This window comes from Nesoenas mayeri (assembly GCF_963082525.1).
Source record: "Nesoenas mayeri genome assembly, chromosome: 9".
NCBI lineage: Eukaryota > Metazoa > Chordata > Aves > Columbiformes > Columbidae > Nesoenas > Nesoenas mayeri.
In genome coordinates this window covers 5646158-5663399 of record NC_137557.1, presented here as the reverse complement: position 1 = coordinate 5663399, position 17242 = coordinate 5646158, and the positions used below count along the sequence as shown (strand labels likewise).

The 17242-nt window shown below is 39.3% G+C and overlaps 1 protein-coding gene across 3 annotated transcripts in view; it reads left to right on the top strand.

Annotated features, from left to right (window-relative positions):
* LRCH3 (leucine rich repeats and calponin homology domain containing 3) overlaps positions 1-17242 on the top strand; it is a 61474-nt gene that overhangs the window by 31326 nt on the left and 12906 nt on the right. For 2 of the 3 annotated variants that reach the window (XM_080350170.1, XM_080350169.1), the window contains exons 7-16: positions 368-461; positions 1331-1451; positions 3973-4121; positions 4994-5070; positions 6971-7066; positions 7503-7554; positions 7699-7833; positions 9079-9126; positions 16184-16232; positions 16727-16840. In XM_080350170.1, the coding sequence (XP_080206296.1) occupies positions 368-461; positions 1331-1451; positions 3973-4121; positions 4994-5070; positions 6971-7066; positions 7503-7554; positions 7699-7833; positions 9079-9126; positions 16184-16232; positions 16727-16840 (935 nt within the window). The remainder of the gene's footprint in view (positions 1-367; positions 462-1330; positions 1452-3972; positions 4122-4993; positions 5071-6970; positions 7067-7502; positions 7555-7698; positions 7834-9078; positions 9127-16183; positions 16233-16726; positions 16841-17242) is intronic. The other variant, XM_080350171.1, reaches the window with a different exon arrangement.

Below are 17242 nucleotides of genomic sequence, written 5' to 3'. Positions count from 1 at the left end.
TTGTGGGACAGCGTTTTTCAGCCAAAATACATGAGTAGCAGAAAATGGAAGTTTGACTTGTTAAAAAGTGAAATGACAGACCACTTTGCATTTTGCTTTGTCGTAATTCCTGCTTGGGAAATGTTTGAAGTATGGATATATACTCTGGATCGGATTAGCTCTTAAAAGGCCAGGCCAGGGCAAGTGGGCAGCTGAGTGACTGTATTTGTAGCTGTAAGAATATGCCTCTTGTTCTTTGTGACAAACGCAGTCTGATTTCTATCACGCTGAGCTTGTGAACACGCTGCAACTGTGCTTGGTAGCTTATTGTGCTGAGAAGCGTTTGGTGGTGTTTGTGTTACTCTAACCAAAACTGTGCGTTTGACAGCCATGAAGAACTCTATTCCAGTCGTCCCTATGGAGCACTTGATTCCGGCTTCAACAGCGTAGACAGTGGAGACAAAAGATGGTCAGGGAATGAAGTAAGTGTCACAGCTTTATTTTTGTTGAGTGCAGTAGGGAGAAGTAACAAGTGTGTGTCTCGAAGCATGTTCAATAGGTAACATGTATATGCTGGTGTGCAGGTTGCCTTGAGCCAAAATTATTTGTCATTTTATTGGAGAAAAACAAGCATAATTATATATGGGGTGGATGCAGAGTTGGGAATAATAAAAGAAATGTGTAAAACTGCATGACATATTAATTTACTAGAACATAAAAGATGAGAAAAAAGGGGTTCCTCCTTTTTAAAAAAGCTTATAACTGTATCCTATTACAATGTTGAGTCAACTACGATTATTTGTTAGTAGTTGTTTGGATAAAATGAATCTGGACATGAAAATTAAGCTTCAAAAATGAGACGGAAATTTCATCTTTGTAGCTCGTTTCAAATGTTAAAAATAAAATCTGATTGCCACTTAGAAGCAGGAAAATGAGATGCCTTAGCAAGAAGACTGTCAATTATACTTCCAAGGAAGAAGATCCCTTTTCTTCTTGGGAAAACCGGGAAAGGCAGTAGCCAAGACCTAAAGTGTTTCAGTGAGTTACACTCCGTACACCTGCTTGCATTCCTACCTTAGTTTTTGAGATGATTCTACGAGTTTCCATCCTGTGATGTTTTCAAGCACTTGCAGGTATTGCAGAGCAAAACTGTAGGCAAGCTGTTTTCTCAAGAAAGTTTGAATATGTGACTTTAAGACCAAAACTCTATAGCTATATTTTACTTTAAGTTAGGGTTTTATAGGTGCAAAACAGGACAGTTGAAGTAAAACCACAAATCAGTAGGTAGCAGCTTACAAGGTGGTGTTTCCAAAGAAAAGCGTTTCTTGACTTCACTGTTTGTTTTGTAAAGCCAACAGATGAGTTCTCAGATCTCCCTTTGCGTGTGGCAGAGATCACGAAAGAGCAGAGACTGCGAAGAGAAAGTCAGTATCAAGAAAACCGAGGGAGCACCGTCGTCACTAATGGTGGAGGTAAATAGTGAGCTTTGGCTAACCATATTTCTTGCTGTCATTATTAAGGTTCCCAAATACTTGCTATAAATAGTAGGTTGTCTAAAGAGGAAAAAGATAAAAGTCTGGGTGTAATTATACAAAACCACAGTTGTGTAAACAGTGTTAAAAACACTGTTGTATTAAGGATGTTAGAAGGCAAAATCAAATAGCATCAGAATTAGGATTACCTGGGAAACTTTGTTGGCATATGTGCTACGTTAAAGTCTCCAAATACAAAACCAGTATTTTGGAATCTTGAATTTCGGTGCATGGAGTTTTGCTGCTTGAGCTACGGGGGAAAATGTACAGCGGCAGTAGATTGTCAGTGCTCTGCTGGCTGCTGTCACAACGGCATGAGCAGTTTAGTCAGGGAATTTCATATTTCTAAGTAGCAAAAGTGCTTTATTCAGTAGCCCTGGGTTTTAATCCAAACATGCACACCATCTAGGAGAGACTGATATTTGTGAGTGATGTTGCTTTTTTGCACATTCTCAACTTGTCCTGCAGTCTTTTACAGTAGCACTCTTATATTTTTTCAAGACATGATAGCACTTCCCATGTTTCTTGATCTCCACAGTCCTTCTCAATTTTAACATCCAATAATCTGCTGCTACCACTGGCTCACAGTTCACTCCTCTTCTTGTTTATATGTCCCAGTTTTAGCTTTATTCCAGGTTTGGTTTTTTTCAGTCATTCCTCCTCCATTTTGCGCTATTGATTATTAGATCTCATTGCCATATACTTCGATTAATTTTTCTTCTTTGTCTTCTTGGCTCCCTGTTTTCCATTTCCCCTAATGGCTCCAGTTCATATTCCCTGAGTGTTGCTTTTCTCAATTAGTTTTAATCTTTCATGCCAACTCCCACTTCCTTCTTCCCTCCTAATCCCTCCATCTTTTGCCATCTTCTTTTCTTGGTCGTATTCTTCTCTGTCACAGTATCTTGTTTTCTTTGCCACCTTTTAGAAATCCTGCAGCATTTTGGTTGACTTTTTTACGCATTAACAGACAAAAAAATGAGTTCAAACAGCTCAGTTCTGGCAAATTTAGAAGAATTGAAGACATGATGTTACGGGAAGCTGTGGGCAGCCTTAATAACAGGTAGTGCTGCCAGCTCTGCCTCTAAGGCTGACTTGATCTTTTTCTTTGGCGTTTGCACACCAGGGATCTCAGAATCCCTCACTAGATATTAAGATGAAGCACAATCAGTTTGTGAGTAGGGACAGTTTGTGAGTATCTTAGAGGGGCACAAATTGGAGCGTGTATCTGTCAGTGATCCAGGAGATCCCTTCCAGTTTTACTTTCCTAACACAGTTACTAATGTCTTTCACCCTCTACTATACCATTATTATCATCTAAGTTTAATAAGCGAGGATGGAAAGAAGGGATTATTTTTTTGGTTTGGTTTGTTTTGTTGGAGATTGAAACCGAGCTGGGAATTGAAGGAAGCCGAAGTATTTTTGGTTTGGATGGCTGTAGTAGCAGAGGAGGTGGCTTTGGCGGTAACAGTTGCTAGATTGTGTGGTGAGGCAAAGAGAAGTCTGGTTTAGACAGGCAGGAAAGGGGTGGGGGAGTAGAAAAAGAATGTCTGCGAGGGAGTCTGCAGCAAGTTTGAGGAGGCTTGTAAGAAAAAGCAAGCTCTAGTGCTCAGAAAGGGAGCTTATGCTTTCCCTTGCATCCGCAGCACTGCATTTTTCACCAGGGTAGTTTGCTCAATATCATGACTCTCAGAATCCACATGCAGAACGTGTAAAAGCAGGGACAAGTGAAAAAATTGCCCTATATAATATCGCGCACACAAGGGAAAAATCAATACGAGCCAGACAGTGCTGTTTCTTGCTCTAATTTCAGTGGTTCCCGATTTCTTTTTTCATTCCTCTTTTTAAAACAAAACTGCGGATGTTTTTATGTTGTTTTAGAGGGGTTTTGTTGCTTCCTGTGCTGCCCTTCGTTATTTCCGCATACGCATTTTAGATGTATTGCATTTGCATCCGGATGACTTAGACGTGCTGCCCTGTGTTTTGTTGTTGTAGTAGTAAAAACAGAAGTATCTGTCATATCCATTCTCATTTTTCTGACAAAGATGAATTGGAACCAAGAGAAATGTCTCAAAATGTACACAAATCATTGCACAGTCTTGGTGTTAGCTGACAGATTTTGATAGATAGTTTTTTATATTAAAAAACAGAAAATCACACTATGCACTTTTAATTTTTCAGTCACTGCAAAAGTATCTGATGCCAGCAATATAAAAGTGGGTGCTTGATACATGTTTTTCATTGCTTTTTAAAAAGCATAAATTTTGTCATTATTTCACAATCCAATGTTTAACAAATGTTAGTGGGCCAGGCAAAGTTCAAGAGTTTTCAGGCTGAGTTTTCCCAGACGGAACAAAAACAGTAGAGCCTTAGTTCTTGACGTTGCTTTTTTGTCATTTTGGGTTTTTTTCCGCTGCTGTTGGTTGTCTAATTATGGGTGTTTTCTTTGTGTGTGTATGTCAAGTGGAACATGATCTCGATCAGATTGACTATATTGATAGCTGTGCCACAGAAGAGGAGGAGGAAGAGGTGAGACAACCCAAGTGCGCGGACTCGGAAAGCCTCAGCTCGCAATTCGTGGCATATATCGACCAGCGGCGGATCTCCAATGAGGTGATGCTTTTACTTAAATGAGCTAAATTCTTATGCCTTAGGAAAGCCTTTGTGGTGGTATTCATGCTCCTCATCCTCAGAGGCTTCCTTTGGTGTTCTGCCTTTTTTTTGATTAAAAAAAAGAATAGGTTTGATCTGGAGAAGGAGCACAGTGTTGTGCTTTGTGGAAGGTCAGAGCTGGAGTGTTAAGCAGCTCCCGAGTGCCCTTTGGGTTATGTGGAATAAGCCTAAACTAGCCACACTGTTTTCCTGTCATGTGAGCATGTGCTTTAGGCATATGTGAAGTAAATGGTTTTTCCAGAGGAGTGCTGTCTTCAAAAAACATGGAAGTTGCTGCTCCCAACTGGTAATGGGTGATATCTAGAAAACTGTTGACATTTACTTGGTAGTACTGAATATATACTGGCTTTCTCAAGGGAAAAATGTTAATTGTTAGCGGCATAAAGATTTAGTACAGGCATTTTGAAATTCTATTCAGTTGGCTGTTCATGTTGATTATAAGTTATTTGCCAGTAAACTAAATCTCTTGAGCATCCATTTTAAGTTTAGACTAAGTTAAATATTCAGAGTTTTCAGAAAGCCTACTCTTTGCAGGGAACAATTGTTTTCTCTCTTACTGTTGACCAAGGCTCTGAACGCATAGATACAGACTTGAATATATGTATGTAGTCACCTCTCTGAACAAAAACAGCATCTGCAGTTTCAGACCAACCTGGCATGAAGCTTGTTCTCAGTCAGTAAAAGCATACAGTTGAATGAACAATTAGTTCGATTATTGCTAGACAGGTTACAAGGTGTCCAGACAGCTCTTTACAAATGTTGCAATGTTAATGTGCACTATTCTGAGCAGCCTTCTGCGTTATTTTACTTAGAGTTCACCGGTGAAACCTGCATCCGTCAGAGAATTTCAGAGAACAGAGGATACAAAACGATACTTACATCAAAACAGGTAAGAATATGTGGCAACAGTAATTTTATCCAAAGTTTCATGCTGAATGCAGAGTGCATATTTACTGAATGTGTTTAGATAATGACATTGTTTCCTGTAGCTTCACCAGAGATGCGCATGACTCTCTAAGTTATTGCTCCCCATTAGGAGTTTCTATCCTAATAATGGCAGTGACCAAAGGTTTGGCCAATGCTCAGCTTTAAATTGGTTGATTGAAGAAATCTGCCAAATTAAATTGTGTCCTCTTAAACTGATTTCATGTCTGCTTTTTATTTAATTTGTGCTTCAATTAAATAGTTGACTTAAGCTATATTACATAAAGGACAGAAGAGAAACGTGTGCTTCAGGTTTAGGGGAAGAGTTACCAAGGAGCGTCTGTGCTATGCAGTCGCATTCTTGGTTGACTCTTGGTAGCTGTACTACTGTGGGGGTTTAGTTTAATTTCAAATGTGCTTTTCTGTGCCTTAATTGTGAGCTTGTATCAGGAGAAGAAGGAATAAGATGAGAGTGCTGAAAACAGCACACTTAATTTAGTAGATTAGACTTATTGAATTAGGTCCATACTCTAGTGATTGCGTGGCTTATAGAGGGAATGCTCATCCATAAAACACAGATCAGAGTTGGATGGGATATAAATGAGGTTCTTTGGTTCGAGAAGAGACTTTTGAGCGTCTGATTAAAAGAACAGGAGATAAGCAAATGTATAGCTTCTTGCTAATGGAACTAAAATCAAAATGGATAGAAACTTTAATATACCACTGAAGCGTTTCAGTATTCTGTGGAGTCAAAGCAAATGTACGAGGACTCAGCAGAAAACAAGCCTGATTGTACTAAAGATGTTTTTCTTAAAAAAAAAAGACAACTGCTCGCCATAAGCATGTCATTGCTTCTGCTGTCAGTAGAAATTAATTTTAGTGGCATTCTAGAATGGCATGGAAAGAGAAAATGAAAGCAAGAATATTGTGTCAATTTTTTTCAGACTTATGGCAACATTTTAATAGGAATTTTGCAATGTGCAGATACAGTAGCTGTACAGATACGTGCTGAAGGAGTTGCCCTCCTTTATATCAGCATTCCTTATCGCATAGTGTCTACAAGTAAGGCATAAAATAATACAGCAGTCTGCCGTGTTCTCCCCAAATAAAGTGAGTGCTCTTGGGTTGAAAAACTGATTATTTGTTTGTGTATGTATTTTTCTAGCTGAACATTTGTGGCAAACATGGAAATACTTACACTTCACAAACACTGGCTTCCATGACATACATGAAGGAAATAAGAGGAGGCTTGTTAGCCAGGAGAGAGCTGCTGTTTACATAGACAGATTGTAATGGTGTAAAGGAAATCGTAGTTCACCAGGGTATCCAGTGTTGTCAAAATTTTACTTAAGGATGGCAGCAGATCTTCATGCAGAAGCAGTTAATCAACGTTCTAAACGAACTGAGCCACTGAAAACAGGTCCTGTTGTTGCCTTAGAAATTGTGGAAAAACAACCAAATGACAATGAGTACATTTTTATATTTTAAGCTTGCATTAGTCAAATGTTTCATTTGTGGCAACCACAAGCTGTAAACTGCTTCCACAATAATTCTGTGCAAATGCCTTGACAGGCAGCCTCTGCCTTTGTTTTCCTTCAGCATGCTGGAGCCATTGGAACTCTTAGAGCTGGATGCAATGCAGACTTTACTCAAAACTCCTTATGTTACTTGTGCAGTAATTGTGATCTGACTTGATATCACATGATTTCTTAAGTCATCCTAAATTTCACCTTTGTGGTTATCTGAAGCTAATTGTCTAGGCAATTATTCTTACAAAACCATCTGTAATGTAAAGAATAATTAACCTTACAGTAGTTTATGTGCGTCAGTGGCCAATGCCACTTCCACCTGGTGTTTACCCACAGGGATACTGATGAAATACGAAGACCTGAAACTCTAAATTTGATGCAGGACAGAGAGCAGCACCGAGTACTAAGGAGTTATGTGGACAGGACAGAGAGGTAGGGAAAAGAAACATAGAGTTTCTACTGATTAATCCCCTTTTGCCCAAAAAATAACTGTAGTAGCCAGTTGCTCCTCTAAATGAGGATCCTCTGAAAAGTTCCTGGATTGGTTACTTCACTAACTTTTAGAGAATGGGTATAAAGTACTGGGTGTCTCAGTGTAATAGGCCAAATGTACAATCCCATTGGTGTATCTTGAGTTGTAGAAAAATTGTGTCACAATTCAGGAGAAGAGACAGAAATGACTGCACAAAATCTGTCAGTGCGCAATGAGATAAATCGGTATCGCAGCAGCTGGTTAAACAGCTTTGCTTCTAAGTGGTTACTCTTCTGATTTGATGAGATACTTCTGTGTCACTGACAACTCAAGTATGAAAATGTGTTTATATTTGAGATAAAAACCATACTTATTCTCTGTTTTTCCCTTTGTCAGACCCCCGCCTGATTCACCCTACTTTCTCTCTCTATCAAGTCACCACAGTCAGGTAACACATTGAACTCCACTATTTTATTCCTTTGGATGCAAACCCAACCTTATGTTAGCCATAAGACATGCGCTGTTTTCCCCTAACCCACCTGTTTTACCCTGTGGAGCTCTGTCCGTACAGCCTGGTGCGGTTTCGTTGCAGGTGACGGATCCCGAGCTGCACCGCAGGCACGTCGAGCGGACCCGTCAGGAGGCCCAGCTGGCGGCATTTCGGTACGAGGAGGAGAGGATGAGGACGAAACAGATGCAGAGAGAAGCTGTCCTGGACTTCGTTAAGGTACCTTCTTTTAGTACCTACTTGATGCTTTATATTTTCTGAATGCCCTAATGAAAATTATTTGCCGAGGTCATTAATACTTGTGTGTTGCACACTTGGGCAGGTGTGGCATTTTATAAAGAAAATGGAGAAATAGCATTTGGTTCCACTCAACGTTGGTGCTGTAGCTGAACGGAGAGGAAACTAGAACTGGGGAGGAAGATGGAAGAGATTTACAGAAAATATGATTGTTGTAAAGAATTCTGGTTGTACATAGGCTCAAGTTTTCATTTGCATAGATGTGACAGGTTTGTTATAAGAGAGAAGGGGTCTTTATTTGACAAGGCATAGAGGCAATTCAATTTTGAAGATGAATATGGCAGAGAAGAAAGCAATCATGCCTACAAGAAGATAATGTTGCCTGATCTATTTTAATATTTTATGATGCATAAATAAATTATCTCCAGGTAAAGCACCTGTGCAAGTTTATGGTACCTCAGGTACTCGATGGATACTGCATCTTCGCTTTCTCTTTCACTGCAGTCAGTATGAAGTAGTCTGTTGCTTAACGTGCAAACTTGTTTGCATGCTAGTTGACTTAAATATATTTTATTGTTTATTGCTCTGGTGACCTACCCAAATCTTGCCATCACAAATTGAAGAAATGTTACAGTTAATATTTTGGGCTTGGATTGATCTGCAGAGCGGAAAATGATGTTTTGTTCCATTTATGTAATGGATGCGATTAATTTAGAAAAAGGCTTTTAGCTGACTGAAACTGGCCTTTCCGTTAGCACCAATCTCAGGCCCCTGGCAGTGTTTTGTAGAAAAGCTACTTTTCCTAGAGATTCAGCTCAATCTCTCAGTTAAAGACTGTAGATATTTAGGATGCATTTGTTCGTTGGTGAGCCTTCGGGGATTTTTGGTTTTGTTTGGTTTTCTTCTGTTGCCTTTGTTATTCATGAGCACTTTATTCTCAGCAATTAAATTCGTCCCCTGGGTTATATTTAGGGTTTATTATGCATCTTTAATATGCAAAACCAATTTGGTTTTTTGTTTGTTTTTGTATTGAATAAAGGCTTTTTTTTTTTACTAATAATATCTGAAGTTTCAGCTCAGTGGAAACTTGAAATTCCCCAAGGCATGTTTTATTTAAAAACTGAGACTACTTGTGTTTTAAAACACTTCTAAATTAGGCTTGTTCTTTCTGAGATTTTGTTGCTATGTCATATTACTTTAAATTAGTTTTACATTTTTCCTTTATAGCAAAAAGCATCTTTGAGTCCTCAGAAGCAAAGTCCCCTGGATGGTGAGGTAAGAGTCCTATAAGAATTTGACCAGAGAAGTCAGCACCTGAATTCTTATCCCTCTCCATCAGAGATGTTTTTCTGATTTTGGAGAACCCTTCAGGACTGGGTTATAGTTTAGTTTTTTCACACTTACTATTAAGCCGTGGATTGGGGGTTGGTTGGTTTATTTTGCTTATAGGATCAGTCTAATATTTCCTTCTGTTCATGCAGATTGCCTGTCTGAGTGTGCTGTTCTAATGTTCCCTGTATGTTTTCTATGTTCAACGCAGAAAATACATTTCATATTCCATTTGAAGATGCTCCTCGCGAGCAGTACAATTAACTTTCTAACGGGAGGATTCAGACAAGTTATTGTGTTGCAATCCCCTTCACGAATCAGCGCTCTCCCAGCTTCCTATCACTGGATCGCTAGTGATCCCAGAAAGGTTCCGTGCTAGAATTTTGAGGGTTCTCAGAAAAAGAAATAAATACAGTTTTTAACAAATTTTACTTTAGTGTAGTTTTATAATCAGAAACAGTAAGTCAGTAGGAAACAAAAAACATTCAAGGCTCAATCTTCCAGAATATACAGAGCGGAGCCAACGACATCTGTTTGTTCTCTGCGTCAGATTTCTGCACAGTAATAGCTGTTCCACGGCTCGCCATCCCCACTTTCCTCCAGGGGCAGATAATTCACTTGGCAGTGTTAATCAGATAAAAAACTTTTAATAATATAATGAATATAAATAGTTCTTCAGCAGCATTTTCCAACTAACTCTTTTTTTATTAGAAAATTACTGAAACATGGGGTTATTGAAATAGTTTTTGCTCGTTTTCCTTCTTAATGTTCTTCTGTTCTTAATTTATTCTTTTAAAGGTTCCTTTGTTCTGCCACAGTACGAACTGTGAATACATAGCTGTCTGCATTTGCTTGAGACAGCACAGAAAGCAGAATAATTGATTCCCTAAGTAATACAAATACACTGTAATTCGTGGGTCATGTGGCTATATATTCCACCACAGTTATGTATACACTTTATGGATTATTTTTTTTTAAAGCCTCACAATGCTGTAAACAAGCAGCACATGTTCCAAATTGTCTGTCTGTTCACATACTGTGTGTTTCTGACATCCTGTGTGTTTCTGACATTACTCCATCTCTCCCACCTCCCAGTGTCCCTTTCCATCCAGAAGGTCTCAGCATACTGATGATAGTGCCTTGTTAGTGGTAAGATCCTGCACGTAACGGCCTTTTTATGTGGCAGATTCTAGAGCACAGAAATAACAACGTGTTACGATTGTCTCAGATTAGACCAACTACTTTAGAGCTAATCTAAATAGCATAAAACATGACCATCTTTGAAAAGTAGCTACGCTGTGAACTTCAATATTACAAATATGTTGATACTTGTACTCTCAGCCATTTGGTAACAACATAGTGATGTTTTTCCACAAAATAATTAACACTTTTGCTGAGAGCAGAAGGAAATTACTGATATTAAAAATTCACCTCTAGTTATTCTGGTCTGATTTCTTGTCTGTTTAGCTTGCTTCCTAATTGACATGCTCTTTAGTGGCAAGTAAGCAATTTTATTGCTTCGAGTAAAGCCTTCTACTTCAGCTTGTCTGCATCTTGCACGTGGTGGTTAGAAATACTTAGTATCTTGGTAACCACATCAGAGAGCAGGGAAAAACATCTCTGCCTATGAATGCTACAAATCACAAAATAGACCTCACACTTTATTGTTTATTGATTAAGATGTCTTTAAAATCATCTACTTTGAACACTTAGCAAAAATAAAAACCTTTATGTATTTGATTCATGTTTTATGCTATTTCTTCCTTTATGGCATCTTAGTCATGTAGCATAATTAAAGAATATAATTGATGCCATAATCCATGTCTATAAAAGAAAAATACACCTGATTTGCCTGCTGTTGCATGTCTGCATGCCTGAGATTTATTTTCTTAATTCATGTGCTTCCGTTATCTGCCTTAGTTTTCTTTAGGCAGTGCTCTCAGTTAGAACACTTCTCTCCAGAACATGTTGCTCAAGATATTTACTATCTCTTTATTCAGACTTTTTGGTTTTCCTGCTTTCACATGATGAGCACTGTGTGGGAGAAGAAGAAAGCTCATAATATTACAGAGAGATTTAGTTGTGATCATGCATGTGTCTGTTTAAAGAAATCACAATCAATTAGTGTATAAAAATGTGCTTTCATATTGAGATAATAAGAAACAGGAGAAAAGCAGTGGGTTGGGTTAAGTGTTGATATTCTGTTGTCAGTTAATTCATCTTTGGAATGTATTTTAAAGATACTTTTAAGGACCTAATTTCTATTTGATTATGCGATCCCATGACTTTTGTTGTAAATTAATATATAGAATTTTACATTATGTTACTTGGAATTTTCAGAAATTATTTTGAAAGTGGCTTCCATCGCTGTTTGTTTCCTTTGTGTCGTTAACCACGTTACATCCTTGCACTTCACAACGAAGCGGACAGGCTGGTAGGGAAAGATTGAGCGAGTAATAGATTTGAAAGCAATCATTTCTCTAGGCATTTTTTTTCCGCATTCTTTGCTCTTTTCGGCAGCAATAACCTATAACAGTAGATGAAATACAGGGTTTTCTGACCTACTGAAGTATGATCCGTAGCTCTGTTTTGCAGAAGAAATACACGCTCTGTCTAATGGTGACATATGCCAGGGCAGCTGTTTCTGGCAATTGTTGTAACTGGAACATTAAGACCAGGCTTGATCATGAATTTGTGGGGTTTTTGTTTCCACTAATGTATTTTGTATGGTAAAAACTTGCTCAACCACAAGAAAAGTGTTCATTAGTTTGCTTTTAAAAGAGTCTGTTGTAAGAGTTGAAATTACTTTTACCTTCTTATATTCTATTGCATTTCATTTGGCGTTTTCCCTGTCCTCATGGATTTGAAATGTAGCTAGGTCTTCTTTCTGAGGATGGTTATTTTGCTGTGCCAAAGCACAGAGTCATTTCATGACAAAATTCTCTTTGTTAATGGCAGTTTTCAGTTCACATTTTCCCCTTCCATAGCTCCCTGTCATTTTCTCTCTGCAGAAAGTCTGCATGCAGTAGTGTGAACTTTACCTTACAACACTTTCAATGTTGAAACTTGAAGATAGGTTAGTTTAAAAAATATAAATAAAAATAGTTCACTGATTATTCTAGCTTTATGATGTGGGGATAACACTTTGTGCCAAAAGAGGAGAGTGGAAGTATAGTAAAAGATCTTTTGTTCAGCATTTCCCTTGTTACATCAGAGCTCTCTAAACTGAGAAGTTGCTTTTCTTTTACTCTAAACGATGTTTTCAGCTCAGATATGAGACAAAGATTTAAAAAGTATGAAGTCTAATACATACTTAAAAAGCAAGTGAGCTTTCTTTTCTTTCCTGCTTCCTTCTTCTGGTATTATTAACTGCTTTAGCAAAAATTTTCTTAAAACCAAAATTTAAGTTGTGGATCTCCTTTTTTGAATCTTACATCATGTTTCCTGTGGCGGTCTTGTGTTTTATCACTAATTAAAATCAAAAATCACATTGCACAGGTTACTCTGTTTCCTTCTGTTCATAAACGATTTCAGGACAGTGTCTGAACTCACAAAACAACCACCTGCGCTTTCTCTGCCTGTTAACAGTTCAGTTTATGCGTTTCTTCTACATGGCTGTGATTTGAAGGGGAGTTTGGCTGTAGTACTTCATTGCACACTGGTGGGTTTCTGGTGTTGACCAGCAATAGCGAGACTAAAATGTCGCTGAAGAAATGTAATCACTGGCCTGTCAGAAAACATGCTGTATACCTTGAACTTTTACATTAGTCATATCCTGCTTCCCATTCTCACAAGGGTAGTCCTGTTCGTTAAAATTGAGATTATTCCTCAAGATAGTATCAAGGCTTCAGACTTGACTAGTGATTTCAGCTTTGGTTGCTTATGAATCTCATTTTTTTCCCAATTATCATCTTGTTTTCTCTCATACTGTCCCTTAGAAAGTGAGCACTGTAGAGGGGGGGGAAAATCCAAACCATCCTTTATTTTCTCTCAGACTGCTTCTCAATTTCCATGTTGTGAAATACTTGATAAGCATCATGCAGCTGGTCTGACCTCTGCCTTTCATAACCTTTGTGTCATTGCTGCCTTGTGCTCCCCTCGTTGCTCTGTGTTTTCTTGTTGCAGTCTCAAACATGCCATGAGGACATTGTGTTATTGTTAGAACGTGGGTCTCTGAAACTTTTTAAGTTAAGGCTTTTAGGCACCAGTGTGTTATAAATAATAATGGTATGGGTAAAGCAAGCAGGACTTGAATTACGCTAACTCGCACCCTGGAGTTTTCTCTCAGACCGTTGGCATCCATTTGTGCATTCAGATGTTTAATAATCAAATTCCCTTCCAAGATCCTGATTTGGTTGGTGCAGAGTTCTGTTTGGGCTCTGCTCTGGCAGTCCCTGCGTCTGCAGTTGTTTCTGGCGCAGGGAGGGCTCTCTGGCTCCGGCGCCAGACCCAGAGCCCACGTGCAGCGTGTGCAGTAGCGTGTCGTAAGTCTGAGTTGCAGCATCCTGCTTCCCTTTGTGTTGCAGCTGCCTTTTACAGATGTTCTTTGCCTCACTTCTTCCTTCCTTCTCTTTCTTTCCTTGCTGCCCCTGACAGAATGGCTTTGAGCCTCTCTTTGTGTTTGAGATTGACAATAACACCAATACCATTAAAAGGAGGCCAGGGACTCGCAAACAGGTGAAGAGCATGTGGTGTGTTGCTGTTGTGATTGTCCTTCCCCGTGGTGTGTCCTGTTCCCCTTCCCTCTGCTGGGTGTGCGGATTGTGACAACTGCTTGTTCGTCTGCCCTAAGGTTGTCTTGGTTTTTTTTCACACAGGAATGTTAATGTTCAAACAGTTACGTTAATGTTACAGACCACCTACTTGTGTGTTTTACTGTGCTCGCATACTAGCTAATGTTTTGCTTAAGTCAAGTGATATTTTGAAACTCTTTAAAACAACAATGGAAAAGAAACCCACAAGTTTTGCTCTGCGCTGCTATGGAGAAAGAGGCTGTCTTGAGAATCAACTGTTGGGTCTGCAGAGGGCCTTAAGTTGTTTGTGGTTAAGGCTTGCCTGAGTCTAACCTCTGCTTTCAGTCCTTCCTGGCTGTGCTGTTCTGAAGTCGCAGAATAGTTGCAAATCATTTAAAATACTAACACTCCCCAGTGTGGTGTTTGCATCTGTAGAGTTTCTAGGTGCTGTTTGATGTTCCTTTCCTGTGCTGAACTGCCACGTTGCTATTTGAAAGCTGTTTCAGAAAGTAGACGTTCATTCTTGAGCCGTTCAGCCCTCACACGTTAACATTTCGGTCGTGCTTTCAGTAAGACACAGAGTTTGGCCTTGTAGATCCACCTGTCAGTGACAGCGTGGCACACTGGAGCTGCCATTCTGGAAACACGAGAAGCTGTTTATTTGGTTGGCTTTGATATTGGTTATAATTGAATTTAGCGGCACTTTATTTGTGACAACGCTGTAAATCTTCGCACTGACATCTTCCAGGAGAGCTGGATTCCACCCACGGAATCTTATGACTTTGTGTGTAATTCACAAGGATCAGCGTTAGGTGTTTGTGGCAGATGTTGTGTGTAGATGTGCGTTTCTCTGATTTTACAAACTTGATAGGAAAGTAACTTAGTAAAAATGCATAACATACTCAAAGTATTAAAAAGAAAGCTATTGATTTTGAATAGTCGCTCAGAATGAGCTGTTGTAGGATAACATTTCCTTTGGTCTGATGGCATAGGTGTTGCATTAGGTGTTACTAAAGAAGCCTTTACCTCAACTTATGGCTCTTAGTTCCGCTTTTGCTGTCACTGTGTTGTGTGTAAAAGACACATTGCACTTCCCAAGGTTATTAGCTAGAAAACTCAGGAGGATAGGAAGGCTTTAACTATAGTTCAGCAAGTATCTGTTGCCTGTTGGTTGTTTCTGAGGATGTGATTGTGATCACCTCTTCCTTTTTAACGTGTCTGCTGCATCCCACCTTTGTGCACGACCCGTCAGCCGTTCGCTAACTCTGCTACTACCTTCTCTCTCTCTCTCTCTCTGCATTCAGTCCCTCTCAGGGGTGAATCAAGAAAGCTGTGCTGCTCCCCCGCCTAATGCCTCTGCCCTCAGTCCTGTCCAGGTATCTCTTGCTATTATCATTCACCAGTAAAGCCAACAAAAAACTCTTGGATCCACACATCTGTTTTAACGGGTGTTCAGCTTCTAATCAGAAGTTCAGGTGGGATATGAATCCGATTTACCTGATGAAACTGTAGCAGATATTAGCTCAGCTTTAGGCTGTGTCTACTGGAGGCCTAAGCTGCCAAAACACAGTAATGAGTCCCTGCTCCGAGGGGTTCTTGGTTGTCTTTGATGTTACTTTTTATAGGCAAGATGATTTTTCTCTTGACCAAGTTGAGTTCATCAGAAGTAATTTTGTTGTATTCTTTATCAGCTTATTTTTATAATGAGTACAGACATCCTATATTTCTTTCTCTTCTGTTGAGACTTCTAAACTGAGTGCATTCATCACAATAAGTCGTTCGTCTGTGTAAGCACTGTAATAAAACCACAATGTATTTCACTAGGGAGAGCGATGTTCAGTACATAGCAGTTTTGTGTTAGCGAAGAGGTGTATCCCATTGGTGCTGCTGTAATGCAAGTTCTGCATGTTACTTAATTACCTGGTTTTCTGGGTCCCCTTTGCAAAGAATACTTTGAAAGTTTTCGTTGGAAGGAAGAGTAAACGAAGATCTGTCATTGCACAGTCAGTACAGTTTCATCATCCTCTTTCCTCAGAGAAAAGCAATTGTGTCATTTCTGCAAAAAAAAGAATGTTGTCACTGTCTGCAGAGATGAGACTTGGGGAATAGCATACTCCGGTTTTTCACATTTCAGTTTGGGTTGGTTTGTTTGTTTGTTTTCTGAAACACATTTAGATAGATTGAGCCTTTTTGAAAACACAGCAAATTAAAATGTAATCACAGCTTTTCCAGGTTAGGACCATTTATACTTTCTGCTTTTTTGTCCACAGAGTGATGACAGATCTACCATCTCTACTGGCTCACCTACCACTCAGACAGGTAACAATGAAAGGAAGAAGAGTTTCTGAAAAATAAGATCAAAGTGCCTGCTTGCTTATTTGTACTATGAAGAGAAGGGAGCATATGTTCCCATCTCTGTGTGGCACTGCTGTGCACGTGAGAGTTTCCCCAGTTATTTGGGTCCCCTTAGAAACACATGAGGGAAGAGCCAGCGAGGTGAGGCACGTCCTGAGGCAGAGCGCAGGGTCTGGCTGGTTTAGGCCTTCACACAGGCTTTGGCACACAGACGCGCTCAGCAACAGTCAGAACAGTTGTTGGAGTTGGTATGTGGAATGTGCTTTGCATGCAAGTGTCCTTGGAAGTGCCTTTTCCTGCCCCACGCTTTTATCATGCATGGCTGCAATTTATTTTGTCATTATTATATTAAAATTTTTGTTTTTTTCTTTTTAATTACCACATTGCTGAACCCATTTCCTATTTAACCATTTCCTTCTTCCTCCTTTCCTTTCCTGTGCCTTTCCATGTTTATTTAGTCCACCTTACCCCTCCATATCCTGGCCATGCAGCCCCGCCTTCATATAGAAACCCTTCCCAGCGACCTGAGAGTTTCCTTTTCCGAGCAGCTGTCAGGGATGAAGCAAACAAAGGTAGGTTATAGAGCTTAGAAATCAGCTAGTTTTGCTACCTGATATGAACATCTGTATTACCTAGGTTTTGCACTGCTCTGTTACATCAAGTCGTTATCATCAAACTACTTCTAGAGTTCCGTTTGTAGACATAGGACATTAAATACTTTGTGAATAAGCAATTATTTTATTTAGACGTGTCAAATATTTTTTTGTCATATTTGTGGAAATGTGGAGTTTTGTTCTTCTGGATCTGTGCTTACACCTAAAAAGATACTGAGGAAATCCCACAAAAGCTTTTGGCCTCTGATGAAGGCAGCCTGATACATTTTTGCATTGCACAGTAGCACGTAACACAATTGCAATTTCTATAGAAAGACTGAACTGTTTCAACATACTTCATCCGGCAAAACTTTTTCCTCC